This window comes from Perissodus microlepis, chromosome 7, assembly GCF_051167445.1.
Source record: "Perissodus microlepis isolate ML-2025 ecotype Zambia chromosome 7, ASM5116744v1, whole genome shotgun sequence".
Classification (NCBI taxonomy): domain Eukaryota; kingdom Metazoa; phylum Chordata; class Actinopteri; order Cichliformes; family Cichlidae; genus Perissodus; species Perissodus microlepis.
The window spans coordinates 58,695,512-58,710,679 of record NC_140467.1 but is presented as its reverse complement, the minus strand read 5'-3'; the positions used below and the strand labels follow the sequence as shown (position 1 = coordinate 58,710,679).

Here is a 15,168-nt window from a genome sequence, read left to right as displayed (position 1 = left end):
AACTGAACAGAAATTAATAATATAATTAGTGATACCAATACAAAAGCTACCAAATTCTACAGATTTACTTATTTTTTAAGGAAATCTAATCTGTGCATGTATATTTTAACTAACAATTCAATAATTGCATTCATTGCCCTACTTTTGCTCCCATGAGGTTTCGATGTGTGTCTGGGTGGGCATGCTGAAATGTGTGTTTTTTAAGAGGCTTACCAGGCTGTCTAAATGAATGGAGCAATTTGCCTTTGCTCTGCAGTCGTGGAAGTTTGTATGGGATTTAGGGTATCAGAGAACAGTAAAGGAGAGCAGACATGTAATCAAAATTTTCTAATTTTGACTCAGCTCTACTCTTCCTCTGTGTCCTCCTCCCTGTGTTCTCTCTCCCTCCCTTTCTCTATACATCTTTAACTTCTGCTTCCTCTCATACTCCACCTCCATCGCCAGATCCTAATCAAGCTGGTGCTGTGAGAGCCTCTTGAGTAAAAGTGCTCCATCATATCTTATTTTTCTGTTTGCTTTCATCACCTGTTTTCAGCTGCAGGTGAATATTTGGAGCAGGCACCCAGGTTGCCACGGGAACCAGAACTGCCTTAACCAATGGCGTGTGCTGCCTGATGTCCGACAGCAGCTTGTCAAAACCGTAAACATTCAGGGCTCTGACAACCATGGCGGAAATGTAGACAGTTTTCCCGTTGGTCACGTAGTATCCCAGCGTCACGTTGTGAGGGCTGCAGTCATCATGTTCCACCTGTGACACAGACGCAGAGGAGAACAATACTGGTTGGAGTTTGTTTTTTAAACTACATTTATATCTGTATTTCAGGGCAGACTGTCTTTAAAGCATTGTTTACCTAGTGGATTTGTGTCCTCATTTTAAAGCACACACACTGCAAAGAACTGCAGAAACCATATCAGAGCAGAAATCAGCTCTACCAGGTGACACAAGCTTAGAAAACTACACTGTACACCAAGCATCTTTGTCTGATACATGTTGTTCTCAAGCGATGGGCTTCAAATATAAATGTATCAGACTATGAATACTTATAATCCTGGCATTTTTTTTAAGTCAAATCTGACTCAAGGGAATTTTATAGCCTGAGCCCTCACCAGTCATGAATCTGACTAACCGTGTCCCGGAAAAACACACACAGACAACAATCGGCGGTGAGTCAAGGCTTGTATTTCTGGAACTATACACCGCCCACTTTCCTCTACCTTCAACCACACTGAGCTGCTGTAGCTTGTGTTACTATGGCGTCTTCCTCTTTCTTCATCCTTCTTTTTCCTCTCCTCTCCTCCCTGGCTTCCCCGGTTAGTCCATTTCTCGAAAATAACACATCCTTCTTAGTGAAACTGTATCTCATTAACCTTCTCTCCTACTCTTATCCCCTCTACTTTCCATGCAAACAGAAATGAAAGAAAGTTCACACAGTTTTTCAAACTATAGCTACCTGCCATCTTTGTTTAAGCTCTTTTCTGTTTTAAGTTCTCGTCAAAGCTTTAGCCCCAGTTTCTTCTTTAGTTTTTAATTATACTCAGCGACACATTCCTTTATTCCAGTACCCTACCTTTGGGTTTTGCATATTATTAGAAAACAAAAAAGAGCTTTTGAAGCTCTCATTTTAAGGGCTAAAATGAAGAAGAGTGGGAAAGTCAAAGTATTTCTTGCAGATATTATGTGCGGTTGCAGGAACAGACTGGCTGTCCTCATGTCCTCCCGTGCTACGGCTGGTTTCCTGGCTACAAGGAAAACAAGTGAAAGTCAACTCGATCCTGTGACGCAATCTTCTAACCATAAGCACTCTGTAACTGTCAGCTTGTTAGCTTGTATTCTTTGTTTTGTCCACCTATTTACTAAAGAAGCACACAAACTATTAATGACTCGTTTATGGAGATTCCAGTACAGTAGCTGAAAAAGCAATTATGTTAAAAGACATGGTTCAATGACACAACATATTAAATGTAACCTGCAAGTTAATTTCATGCTGTTTGACAATCCCTGCCCACGCTGAAGCAATGTTTTGCCTGCGTATCACTGCTTTTAAAGATCTGTTTCCTTCCTCTTGTTGTTGCTATTGTCAAAGGACTGATCCTGACTGCCAAATAATAGCTTACGTTATCTGATGGATAGGATGAAAACTCAGGAGATTGAGGTTGTGTGTATGTGTTGCAGGAGGGTTAGATGAAAGTGGACTGCAGCTTTGAGATACTGAGTCACTCCAGCGTGAGCTCACAAACAACTGGATAAAAATAGAAAGAAAAAAAAGATGAAGACAGACAGACAGCAAGATGAAGGGAGGCAGGTGGACAGACAGAGCCGGGCAGGCCCAACAGGCGTACAAACAGACAAGTGAGACAGACAGGTTGGCAGAAAATCAATCGACTTAAACCCAGGGAACAATCAGATTGGAGGGAGATGGAGAAAGGGAGCAATATGAGAAATGTAAACACTGAGAAATATGCAAAGGAAACAAAAGTCAGAACAGAGACATGATACAGAAAAAAAAACAGCAGAATGGGAAAATTATGTGAATGAAAAAAAAAAAACAAATAGAAAAAACGTAATAGCTCATTCTTAATTTGTTTTACATTGTAGCGCATGTGAGAGAGAGAGACAGTACAAGGGTGCGTAATAACCTCTCTGAGTAAACTGCCTCGCTATTCAGCAGGTCATAACAATTCAGACTCAACCACAGTCTGCATTAGTCACCTCTCTAGCACCCTTCATGTGAGTCCTTATGAAGTGAATGAGGAGGAGCATGTGATGAAAAGTATTGTAAACTGATGACACATTCACATATAGAATATCTGAGCACACATGAAGAGCAAAAATCATGGCAAAACAGAAACACAACAAAAAGATTTGACTGCAGCATTGCGGCGTGGTCCTTTTAAATATAATTTATAGATCTACAAAATTTCTTGTGCACTATTAAATGCACTAGAAGATTAATAATGTGTATGCAAAAAACTTGCATTAGCCTTAATAGCCATTTTATTTGCTTCTGACATATGTCTTCTAGCCACTTATCCATTGCTGCTGTGGTCTGATCTTTCTGATCTAATTAGCAATTAATTAATTATTGTGAATTGCTCGAAATACAAATTATTAGTTGAGCATACTAGTGTTAGCTGCTAGCTTAGCACCCTCTGATCACTACTGGCTCCAAAAAAGATGTTTGATGCTTCAAAATGTCCAGAAAACAATGGGTGATGTTACGCTAGATATGTCCATCTTTTATGTACAGTGTTTGGTAGTTATGGGCTGGTCAGCTGTGTTAGTATGAGGGGGCGGAGCTCTGAGCACAGGTTCGTCATAGAGAGACATGATGTCATTGGAGCTTCCGTAGTTGGCCACACCACGACGATTCCCACAGTGATACCCTTTACTTTGCTATCAGAGAACCAGGGATTACAGGAAGTAACCCAACATCATTGTTTTTATGATTTTTATTATGTTTTTGTTTTTATTATCTTTACCAGTAATACTTTAACAAATGCCTTGCCATTATTGACCTTTTCTTTTAGACCCTTATTACACAAACAGATGTCTGTGGTTACAGTAATGGCAAAAAGAAAAAAAAAGCGCAGCCTCTTCGGTCACCTTGAATGAAGCTGAACTAAACTTCAAGGGAGTTTGAGCTTTTAGGAGGGGGCTGAAAGCACACAGTTGGTTCTTTTCAGAGTCCCTTTAGGAAACACCACGGCAGATCGTCTGCCTCAATCTCACCTTATCCTTCACTACATCCATTAATTTTGTCTGTGCTCTTTCTCTTCTCCTCCTGTCTGGCAGGACACCCTTTCAACATCCTTTGCCCAGAATATCCACTTTCTCTCCTCTGCACACCTCCAAACGATCTCATCCCCAGTTTGAACTCCTGTCTTTTCGTTCATGCCACAGTCTCCGAAGCATACATCATAGCATGTATCACCACCATCTTGTCAAGCTTCTCCTTCACTCTTTCTGCTATCTTTATCACTGCTGACACTCATCTTCATCGACTCCGCCCTGCCTCCACTCTATTCTTCACTTCATACATTCATTGTAACATCCATCTTCCTCTCATTCACACATGTATTCAGTTTTGCTTCTAATGACTTTCATTCCTCTTCTCTCCAGAGCATACCGCCACCTCCCCTGGCTCTCTGCCACCTGGTTCCTACTTTCACTGCAGATCATAATGTCATCTGCAAACATTATAGAGCTCTCTGTCCTCCTCTATCAACCTGTCCATTACCACTGCAGACAAGAGGGGGCTTGGAACAGATCCCTGATGTAATCCCACCCCACCTTGAACCAATTTCTCACTCCTTCTGCCTACCTCCCCACGGTGTTGCTACCCTCAGACATGTCATACATGAAAAACCAGTGAGCAGAGCTTATAGAAAAAGAAGAAGAAGAAGATGATGAAGAAACACTGACCTGTGCATAAACAGTGGAGTCATTCAGGGCTCTCTGCAAGGCATGACTCAGACCTTTGGAGAGGTGATGTTTCAGTATGAGGTCTAAGCGGTTCCTGCGCAGCTCAATAGATAACACTGTGAAGATGAAAAAATTTAATTAGTTCTCAATCACCGTGCACTGTCTTCATATGTGCACATTTACATAATTTTTATGCTTTAATAACTCTATCAGCACTGCTTCTGCTGTAAACTTAAAGTATACTTACTTATATATCATGAACAAGCTCAAGTACTATTAAAAGCTTTATAAAACCACAGCATCGCTGCTATGTGCAATCAAAGGCTCACTAATGTGTGATGTGTGGCTTTTTATATTTGTTAATGGGGAAAGGCTGTACTTACTTTTATCCAAGTTTTAATTAATTTGTGCACCTCTACTGACATGTTGGCCACATAATAGGCACTTTCTGCCTGACTCTCAAATGCGGCATTTAGTGTGCATTCATTATTACTTTGTAATCGTTTTTTTTCTGGAAGATTGGTAAAGTCTGCCTGTACTTAACACTGAGTGTACTTTATGTAATTTAAAGGACATGCAGTACCTAGATTATTTTTTATGAGAGCTCTCTGATGTCCAAGCCATTCATCTTACTAGCTTTACTTATTCTTCCTCATCTTTCACACAGTTTCTATAAATGTTAAGAAATTTATCATTATCTCATTATCGCTATCTTACCGGTGATGTTTTGGTTTCTTACCTGTTCTAACCCAAAACTTTTCAGTAATGTTGCATGGCAGAGGACTTTCCTCTGCACTGGTACTAGATGGAGGAGGAGGTGGAGTAGTCTGGATGAACACAGTGGTAGCAGGCGCCTTTGTTGTTGTTGTGGTAGAAGTAGTAGTAGTGGGAGCTGTAGTAGTCGTGGTAGCCATGGTGGTAGTAGTAGTGGGCTCAGGGGTGGTAGTGGTAGTAGTAGTAGTTGTGGTGGTGGTGGTGCTGGTGCTGGTGGTAGTAGTCGGGGGAAGAGTAGTAGTAGAAGCAGTAGTCGGGGCAGGTGTGGTTGTTGTAGTGGTTGCAGGTTGAGTTGTTGTGGTAAGTCTGATGCTTGTTGTTTGCTGCGTAGTGGTTGCAGCACTGGTATTTGGCGATAACGTTGCATCGCTCCCAGTGGTTGCTGCCTGATTCGTCACATCATTGGTGGTCACAGTAAGAGTGGTCGTTAAGGGTGTTGTTGTAGTTACTGTTGTCAGCTGAAGACTGTCATTGGTCACAGTGTCCTGGCTTGTGATGTGTGTAGCCGTGCTGGATTCTGGTGGTGTTTGTGCTCTTGCAGTTGTGGGGAATGGTAAAGTTGAGCTGGTAGTGGGAGACAGAGGCATCTTTATGGTGGTGGTGGTCGTTGTGGTGGTCGGACGCCGTGAGGCGTTTCTGGTGCGCACAGGTGCGGTGGTGTTCCACTGGTGGGTGGAGAAAGGGCTGGTGACATTGGCAGGAAGTGTGACATCATGGTCACCCACTGTGGACAGGAGTGATTCGGGGACTGTAGGGAGATCCCAGGCTGGCAGGCTGCTCACTGAGTCCTCTGTAGGGCAGAAAACATGAAAATCAGTCATAATAAAGGATTTCCAGAGACTCTGAATATAAAAACTACTCAGCCTTTTTTCAGATTTAAATGGAGCACAGCATTAGTTCAGCTAGTTCATGACAAGTACTGACTATCTCAAACAGGGTACACAATTCAAGCTGCAACAATTGCTACAGATCTGCAAGCCACTTTGTGACCCACCACTTCAGCACTTCCTTTCACGGTATTTCTAACTTAAATGAATGCTGTGTCTGACGTCAGTGATGCCTGCTTTGTTCTGTTTGGGGGTCTTGCTTTTTCCCGCCCCCACTACAGTCTTCCCATGTGTGCACAGCAAAGGATGGAGAGGTTCATAAACAATGCCAGTGTGCTGCATACAGAGGTATCGCTCGTCTGTTGATTATAGTGGTCCTGAATGAACCATACATCTTATATTAGGTCAAACATGAACTGCAGAAAGATAAGACACTTGAAAGTATTGGTGCTATTTTTGGTATTTTATATCATCTGCTGACCTACATACAGCGTATGCAATATACAACATAAGAGACTACAGGCTGATAGCAAACACTAATGCAGCTACACTTGTCTTTGACCTGAATCTGTAATATTTGACTCTTAAAAAGTGTAAACACAGTTTTAACCTACTCATACCACACCTATATGTATATATGCAAAGACCCCTGAGCAACCAAGTTTAGAGCAATGTCTCTTAAATCCTCATTAAAGCACTGCCATAGGGGTATTTAAACCTAAATAAAGTGATGCAAAGGAACCAGTTGCCTGATAATAGCAAACCAGCAAGACTCAGTTTTCACTTTTCTCATGAATGAAGAAGATGAGGAGGTTTTTGTCCAATTGAAAGCACTTAGATGGACTGCATGATAGTTTCAATTTTGAATGGGAAATAGAAATCCAATTATAAAATGTGAACCAGAGAGGCATTTTAATGAAAGGGGCTTGTTTAATCCATCTACATACTGATGCGAGACGCATATTGATGAGTGTAGAGGAAGCTAAAGTAAACAAGAGCCAGGCGATCAATGAACCTTTTCAGACCAAGCTGCGGATTCATTCTTATCAACACCTGACGACTTCAAATATTGTGCTTGTTATGTGACACAAAACACTGAGCAACAGGATATTAGCTTTCTGCTCACTCGTTGATCAGAAGCTAAAATATATGTGAAGGATTTACCTTGCTGATGTCAGCGCTATAGATGATGATGGCATGACAGGAAGCAGGGGAGATATGAAGGTGATGAAATGGGACAGGACATGAAGGATGCTGATGATGATGAAGATGATGACACTATGATAAAGTTGCTGACAAAATAGTGAGGGCGATGATGGGATGATGAAGATGATGCGCCTAAGTGGCTGTGATGATAGCAATGCTGAAAATTACAATTTGATGAGAGTAGTTAAGAATGACGATTAATAAAAGATGACATCAACGCCGATTTCGCTGTGTGAAAGTGTGCTGTGGGCTTAAAAAAAACAAAAGCTGAGCAAAATTAGCTGACTGTTTGCTATTCACTTATTATTGCCACAATAGGCCTCTGTGCAATGACGTAAGCAGAGTTAATGCATGCCATTATTCAATTAGGGGGAGCAATTAAATTCCACAGTCCCTGCAATCAGGTGATCACATTAAAGCAGTCTCTTTATGATTACTTTTCACGGGATGCCAAATACAATACTACATTGTTGTGCATGATCGTTCAGTGGCACATAATCCTCAGAGGAGTCTTGCTATTCAGAAAGGTGAGAAACTGCTGAGACAATTTGCAAGTCACACACACACAGCTCCACACACATTTAGCTCCAGTAGCTAAATGTTGGTGGGTGGGTAACAGTGTGATCCTATTTTATGCTAGTTTAAAGTTTGGCCGGAGTCAGAGGGTCAAACAGCTTTGTTGTGCTAGTATAAATAGCATGCTTCCTGCCTCTCTAAGCAGACTATATAGACTGCATGGGTTGTTTCATTTCATTCTTTTAACGACACTGAAGTGATACCAGAGTCCTGAGGGTCAGGCTATACAGGCTATACAGGCTATAGTATTAAACATCCACCCAAACTAGCATTTTTCATTATGTAGCATGAACCACTGCAGATGAATTATACTTTGTATACAGGACACGGTTGCATTGCATGTAACCCATGAACCAGTGTTTGGAGCAAAAACAGGCCCAGATTTCTTGTTAACAGCAGTGGATCTTAGATGAAAGCTAAGCTAGCAGGCTAATTAGCTATAACTAGTTAGCCACTTAATGCTAATTCAAAAATCTTACAACCGATTAGTTTAATGAGAAAAAAAAAAAAAACTAAATGTATTTTAGCTTATATCTTGATGTGTATGCAAATCAATGCTAACTGAAAAAACATTTTTTTTATATTTAAACTAAAGTTATTTTTTAACTGTATGTATTATATTTGTAGGAGAAATGACTAAAGCGAAGATGAAGACAGTACACTTCATCTCAGTTATGTTTCCTAGAAACTGCATTGCTCCCTGTTGTACTTGAAGTCTAACCACTACTTACCAAGCTAATTAGTGAAAAATACTCATGCTGATGAACACACAATTTCATCAACTCCTTGCACTGTTTCTCTTGTTTTTCCTTTTTAGGAAAAAACTATTTTTTAGTCTGCAGTGTCTAGTTATGGTTGCTAACACGTAATCATTGTAAAAATGTGAAACATATTCAAATGGCAGAAATATTACATACCAATGGTGGGGCTACTGTTGCTGTTGGAGTAGTTAGTGTTGACAACAAGCACAGATATATTCTGTGATCCTGCTGTGTGACTGTCTTGTAGTGTACTAGCTGGAGAGGAGGAGGATGTGGAGGAAGAAGGCAAAGAGGATGCTTTTGTCGTAGAGGAGGAGGTGGCTTTGGCCGATGATGAAGAGGAGCTTTTGGTCCAAGCAGCTTTAGACAGCAGCCCTAAAGGTTTTCCAACCACTGGAGCCTGCAGCTCTGCTGTCTCTGCCAGCATGGTTAGGACAGATGAGAAAGCTGCCTGCTCTCTTCTTTCCTCTCCATCTGTCTGTAGCCTCCGCTGCCCCAGCCAGGGAGCTGTGTCCCCAGGCATGCTCGGCAGGTCTTCCCCTTCTGTGTCTACGGGCCTCCATTCTGCTCCAACTTCAGCCCAAGCACCAGTTCCTGTCATAATCCCAGTCTCGGTAAAGACTTTGCCACCTGCTTCAGCACCTGCTTCTGTTTCTGTCCAAACTGCTGTTCTGGCTTCAGCAAACACTTTTGCCTCAGGCCAAGCTTCAGACCCAGCATCAGGACCAGTGTGAGGCCCATCCATTGTATCCTTGTTGTTAGCCCCAGCTTTGTCTCCAATCCCAGGGGTGGCCGAGAGGTTGGAAGTCACTGCGGGGTCCAGAAGCAAGTCAGCCTGCCTCATTGACTCATGATGACCTCCCTCAGCTGCTGGAAACAGAGTGATGGAGAGGGAAATGGGGAAAGAAAAAGAAAGAATAGAGTTTAATTAGGAGTTCTGGACAAAGGCACGATAGTGAGCAGTCTTTGACTCATCAGTCCCACAAGCTAGACAATTACTTTTATGGTAACACGTTCCCGTCCATGCACATAAACACACACTTGTGAGCACACACAGCTGGAATCCTCAGATCATTAGTCATCATAATGCCATCACAACTTTCCAGATGCCAGGAGATTTTAACTGCTTTGCTCATCACTGGGGAAAAAATAAAAGTCCCTCCCTCACTCTCTGCAAAACACACACCTTCTCTTTTTTACCCCTCTGTCTCTCACACATTTATCCAAAGGGATTAAAACTGCAACTGTGGAAAATAGTAATAATGTCTAAAGTAGGTCACTTATGTTTTTAGAGGATAAAGCATAGGGAATTAATTTAGATGTTCCAGAGTGCATTAGGACACACACGCACACGCGCACACACACACACACACACACACACACACACACACACGCAAATCCTAATCAGCTGTGATTTCACAGATACTAATCTGATCTGTTAGGTTAGCTGTGCTACGCGTGGCGTTATTATTCCTAGAACATACACAAGTGCTCAGCTCACAAGTCAAATGATGAGAATGATCTGTTTTCCAGGCAAAGTTTGGTGTGGCTTATTTTTAAGTAATCACAGTTTTATGGCGTCATTTTTCATTTGGTAAACATCAGATGATACGTGGAAATGGAGCAACAAAGATAACATTCAGTCAAAGCATTTAGCTCCGGCCTTTATCTCCATTCTGTAAACTGTCTTCATCTTCTCAACAAAGCCTGAAGGTTTGGCAGAGAAAGGTGATCATCCTGCCTAATACATTCAGGCTCAAAGGCACCTTGCCTTAGTGGAAATGAACAATGAAGAAATACAAGACTGACCGTCTGATTGGCTTGCTGGACGTCTCAGTGGGTGATACGGTTTACTGCATTTGCTCATTTGTTCTGAAGTCAAAAGGTTTGGTTTTGGCCTCAATCCAGGTAGATGCTGCATGTTTTTGGAGTTTTTTTTTTTCTTTTCTTTTTTTGGTTTCCAGTCAAAAGATTATAAGAGAAGTAAATCTGGATAGATTTTTTTTCAGCACACACATTTTAGCCTGTGTGTTAAGTGTGCATGTGTGACGCACACTTCCCACGCTCCCCATGTCTCTGAGGAGGATTGGTTAATTAAAAGACAGTGATTCTGAGCAAGAGAAGCTTTATAGAACTAGCTCTAAGCTTAGCTGCTGTATATCCTCTGGACACCTGCTAGAAAGCCTTTCAACCACCGCAATATTAACTACCACCAATCTGTTCCTCATTAAAGGATGTCATACTATAAATATCATTTAAAGTGGAAGTTAAGCTACTGCAATTTATATTGCAGCTGCTTTATGTTATAGCAAGCTGAGCTCCAATAGCGATCTTTGCTTTTAATTAAGTTTAGTTTCCAATTTCCTTTCTTGTTTCAGTTTAGTTTTTTTTTTTTTAATATTTCATTTTAGCTTAGTCTTTGGTGGTAGCTTTATTGTTTTCAGTAAATGTGAGAATTTGAAAAAAAATAGTACAGGTATTACAATAAAAAAGGAAATTATTAAAAGCAGTGGTGTCTCAGTCTTGTAGACCTCCAAAGTATGAATGAACATGTCTATCAAAAACTCATCAGGCAAGTTTTGATACAATTTTGATACAAACTAACAATTCAATTCAGTTTTATTTATTCAGCACCAAATCACAACTACAGTCGTCTCAAGGGGCTTTATATTATACAGTAGATCCTACAATAATAGATACAGAGAAAAATCCAACAATCATATGACCCCCTATGAGCAAGCACTTTGGCGACAGTGGGAAGGAAAAACTCCCTTTTAACAGGAAGAAACCTCCAGCAGAACCAGGGTCAGGGAGGGGCGGCCATCTGCTGCGACCGGTTGGGGTGAGAGAAGGAAGACAGGATAAAAGACATGCTGAAAAGTTGACATTTGGCACATAGTTCTTGATAATGTTTAAAAGTAAAAGTGGCACAGAGCATATTAATTTACTGTAATTTGTACAAACATAAGTACACAATACTTATTGAGGATTCTTTTCTTTCCATAGTCAACTTTTTGTTTCTTTAAGTAGCTAACAGGAATCTGTTTATTTGAATGGATGGATGAATGGACATGGAATGAATGAATGATGGATGGTGTCGAGGATGGAAGGCCTTTACCATATGCATAACTGTTAGCAGTGATTTGAGTGTTTTCTCCGCCAACAGTTGGCCACCTGCTCAGGCTGAGAGCAACATATGCGACTCTACCATCAGACCTCTGACAAAACACTAGGATAGAAGAACCTCTACTGAGAACAAATATGGACAGGATGGATGGATAGATGGTAGGTGGATGGCAGAACAGAAAATATGGATTAAAGATGGATAAATGTAGATCTGTCCAGACATGACATGCTTTCTCTATTTGGAAAAGACACACTGAACATGTCCATGTGAGAACATTCGGCTTTTAGCAGATTATGAGAATCATCACATGAAAACGATGCACAAAGCAGGCCGTTTAGGTCGTACTATGTATTGACGATAGCGAGTTTCCAGCTGGCATTGTTTCTGCTGATGTCCCACTGCATCTCTGCAGATGCCAACACAAACCTGTAAAACCTTGCCAGGTCACTGCAAGCTTTCTGACCACTCCGGCTTGCTATTTTCAGGTGCCTGTGATAATATCCGGGTATAATCTCTTTGGTCAGGGCTTTGCCTTCCTCACTCCTGTATTCCATGCTCAAAGCTTCCGGCCAACAAAAGTTGATCCATGCTGCCGCTCTGACTGAGCAGGACAGGTGGTTAGGAAGTGTGAGAACAGAACTGAGCCAATTGGTCGTCAACATGGAGAGAAAAACTGAGGAGGGGGAATGTGGCAGCTCAGTCTGCCAACCAGCCAACTGGTGGCTGGTTTTCATTCAGGTAATTATCACACATGCTGGATAAAAAAATCTAAATGTCTTGATCTCCACCTCAGAGCTGCAGGCAAGATTTGTCTATGTGACTAAACTACATAGTACATCATCACCCTGCAGTACAGAAGAGTGTCACATTATGCGCACTAATGAAGACACTGCAGTTTCAACTCATTAGGCCAAATAAAATAGCATTGTTAGTAACAGGCAGAGCGTTTTTCACATACACAATGCAATCAGTGGATGCGCTCACAATGCCGGGACCTTCAGCAAAAGATGTCATCATGTCACATTCAGCCTGGTGTTCTATAAAGACATTAAATCCATTTATCAACAACAACTGCACAAAAGCTGCTCAGGATGGTTACAAGTCTTATCTCAAAGCGAGGCACACTGAGCACTGCTGTGAGGGACAATTTTCCATTTCACTTTCACAAATTAAAATATTTACTTGAAACTTTGTTGTAATTATCAAAGTTTCCAAGGAATGAATTACTGGTGATCTAGTGTATATTTTAGTTGGTCTACCTGAGCTAATACTAATGTATTTAATGTAATTAAAAACTAGCTTGCAAATTGCATCTTTATCTCTTAAATTAGCAGTGGTGAAAGGCTAAATGTTAACATGTTACCATTTTTATTGCAAAATTTTAAGAATTGGTTGGCATGACCTTTACCCTTGCAGTTATAGCTATTTTTTTTATTTAGTCAATTTTATTTTAATCTGGTATTCCCAGCATGTACAGTTGTGCATTTACATATCTAGCTAACACAGAGCAAAAACAGCATTTAAATGACCTGAATATTTACTTTAAGTGTTTAGTGAACTCTATCATATAAATGCATTTAATGAAAATCATCCGTCTTTACCTTACTCACTGTTGTTCCAGACTGGGTAGTTACTGTAGGGTACATTATTTTAGCTCGTTCGCTGGAAATCAAGCTTGGACTGAATAATATGGTCTATTTATTTTGTTAACAGCTTATCCACTTATCCCAGCTGTCAAAGGGTAAGAGGCAGGGTACACACTGGACAGTTTGCCAGAGAATTACAGGTATATGCTGAATACGCAAAACAAATTTGCAACTGCCCTCAGAGCATGTGTATGTACAACTGATTCAGCTGAATTAAATCCAGATCATTGGCAGGGGTATTTTTACATTCATTTGTTGTGTAAGGCTTCAAAGCTCACCAGTTGGTGGTGATTTTTCAGTTAAGGTAATTTCTAAAATGTAAGACAAATAGAGGTCACACTCACAACCAACATGCTAAGGGGCCAAATTCACTAATATGTGTGCAAAAGTGTTTGTCATTTGCAAACAAAACGAGTGTGCATGTTGTTCTTAAAGTTTTGTTTAGGATAATGAAACAGATTTATTCTGGACTGCCTTCTGCGGTCCTTCATTCTGCTGGAGGTTTCTTCCTGCTAAAAGGAAATTCTTCCTTCTCACCGTCACAATGTGCTTGTTCATAGGGGGTTATTTGATTGTTGAACACTCTAGGATCTTTACCTTACAGTAAAAACTGCCTTGAGGCAACTTTTTTTTTCCTCGTTTGGCACTATATGAATTACTATTTGTACAATGCATATGTGTTTACATTTTGATCATTTGCACATACACAAACCGATGGGAGTTGCACATTTCTGTGCAGAGTAAGAACAACTTCATGGGACAAAATTGAATTTTTTTGTGGACTGGTGTTTAAAGCATTTGCATGGTTTAAGCACCTATCTACATATTTGTCTCTACACAGTGCTGTGAATGAGGTCCAAGGTCTCTGTGTAAAGCGAGACTGTGAGGATCATGGAAATTTTTTTTTCTCGATGCTATTGTTTTTCCTTTTAAAAAATAAAGTGTTTGACTTGCTACCAGGACTCCCACTCTAACCACAAAGCACTCATGTACTCGATGTGGTACGAGACTCAGTGGGCGTAATGGTAGTCTCAAGCCAATAAATTCTATGCAACACAGTGAGGCCGTCCAACAGGATGGACATGTAACCATTTCCTGGGACTATTCAGGACATCCATCTGTCTGTGTGGAGGCAAGAACAGAAAGCAGTTTGGATAGATTGTTGAAAGAAAAAAAATAGATATTTAGAAAAAATTAAATCAGTCAGTGATAATGAAAAGAGGCGTACTAATCAAATCATACTCAAAAGGTGGCTTTTATGTTAATATTTGAGTTGCTGTCTTTAGTTTAATTCTTTAGTGATGTCTGCCAGCATATTAGTATGACCAGGACTGTTGCTTTGACAGGATCTGACAGCACTGAAGCAACCCAGACACTCCATCTGTTTGTGTGAGAAACAGCCCAAAATGTCCACCAGGATGCAAAAAACGCTCATGTGATATAATGCAATTATTTAGGTTCTTGAGCGTTTAAAACAATCTGTCTGTCATAATGTGTATGTGCAAAACAAAAGTAATGCAGCAGTAGTTCTGAGAAGTTTATTATTCTCTGAAGGGGAGACAGCAGCATTTGGAAAGTGTGCCGTGTTCTCAGTAATACTGCTAAGAGCTGCCAAAGTGTAAGAAAACTGCCTGACAACAACAGCTACCCATTGTGTGAGCTGAGTGCAGCACAATATCACACCGACTAAAGAGTGTGATAACAGGGAAGTAGGCCTACTTTTCTCAGGATTTATAGTTAAATTAATGTAAATATGTACTGTTTGTGGTTTTTTCCTCATTTACACCTTTAAGCCAAACCAAACTGTGGAAACCACCAGAATACAGCT

The 15,168-nt window shown here is 40.7% G+C and overlaps 1 protein-coding gene across 5 annotated transcripts in view; it reads right to left on the bottom strand.

Annotated features, from left to right (window-relative positions):
* kiaa1549la (KIAA1549-like a) overlaps nt 1-15,168 on the bottom strand; it is a 112,040-nt gene that overhangs the window by 61,589 nt on the left and 35,283 nt on the right. For 4 of the 5 annotated variants that reach the window (XM_084936280.1, XM_084936281.1, XM_084936283.1 and 1 more), the window contains exons 2-5: nt 8,724-9,437; nt 5,163-5,987; nt 4,424-4,539; nt 526-748 (exon numbers count right to left, since the gene is read on the bottom strand). In XM_084936280.1, coding sequence (XP_084792406.1) covers nt 526-748; nt 4,424-4,539; nt 5,163-5,987; nt 8,724-9,437 — 1,878 coding nt within the window. The remainder of the gene's footprint in view (nt 1-525; nt 749-4,423; nt 4,540-5,162; nt 5,988-8,723; nt 9,438-15,168) is intronic. The other variant, XM_084936282.1, reaches the window with a different exon arrangement.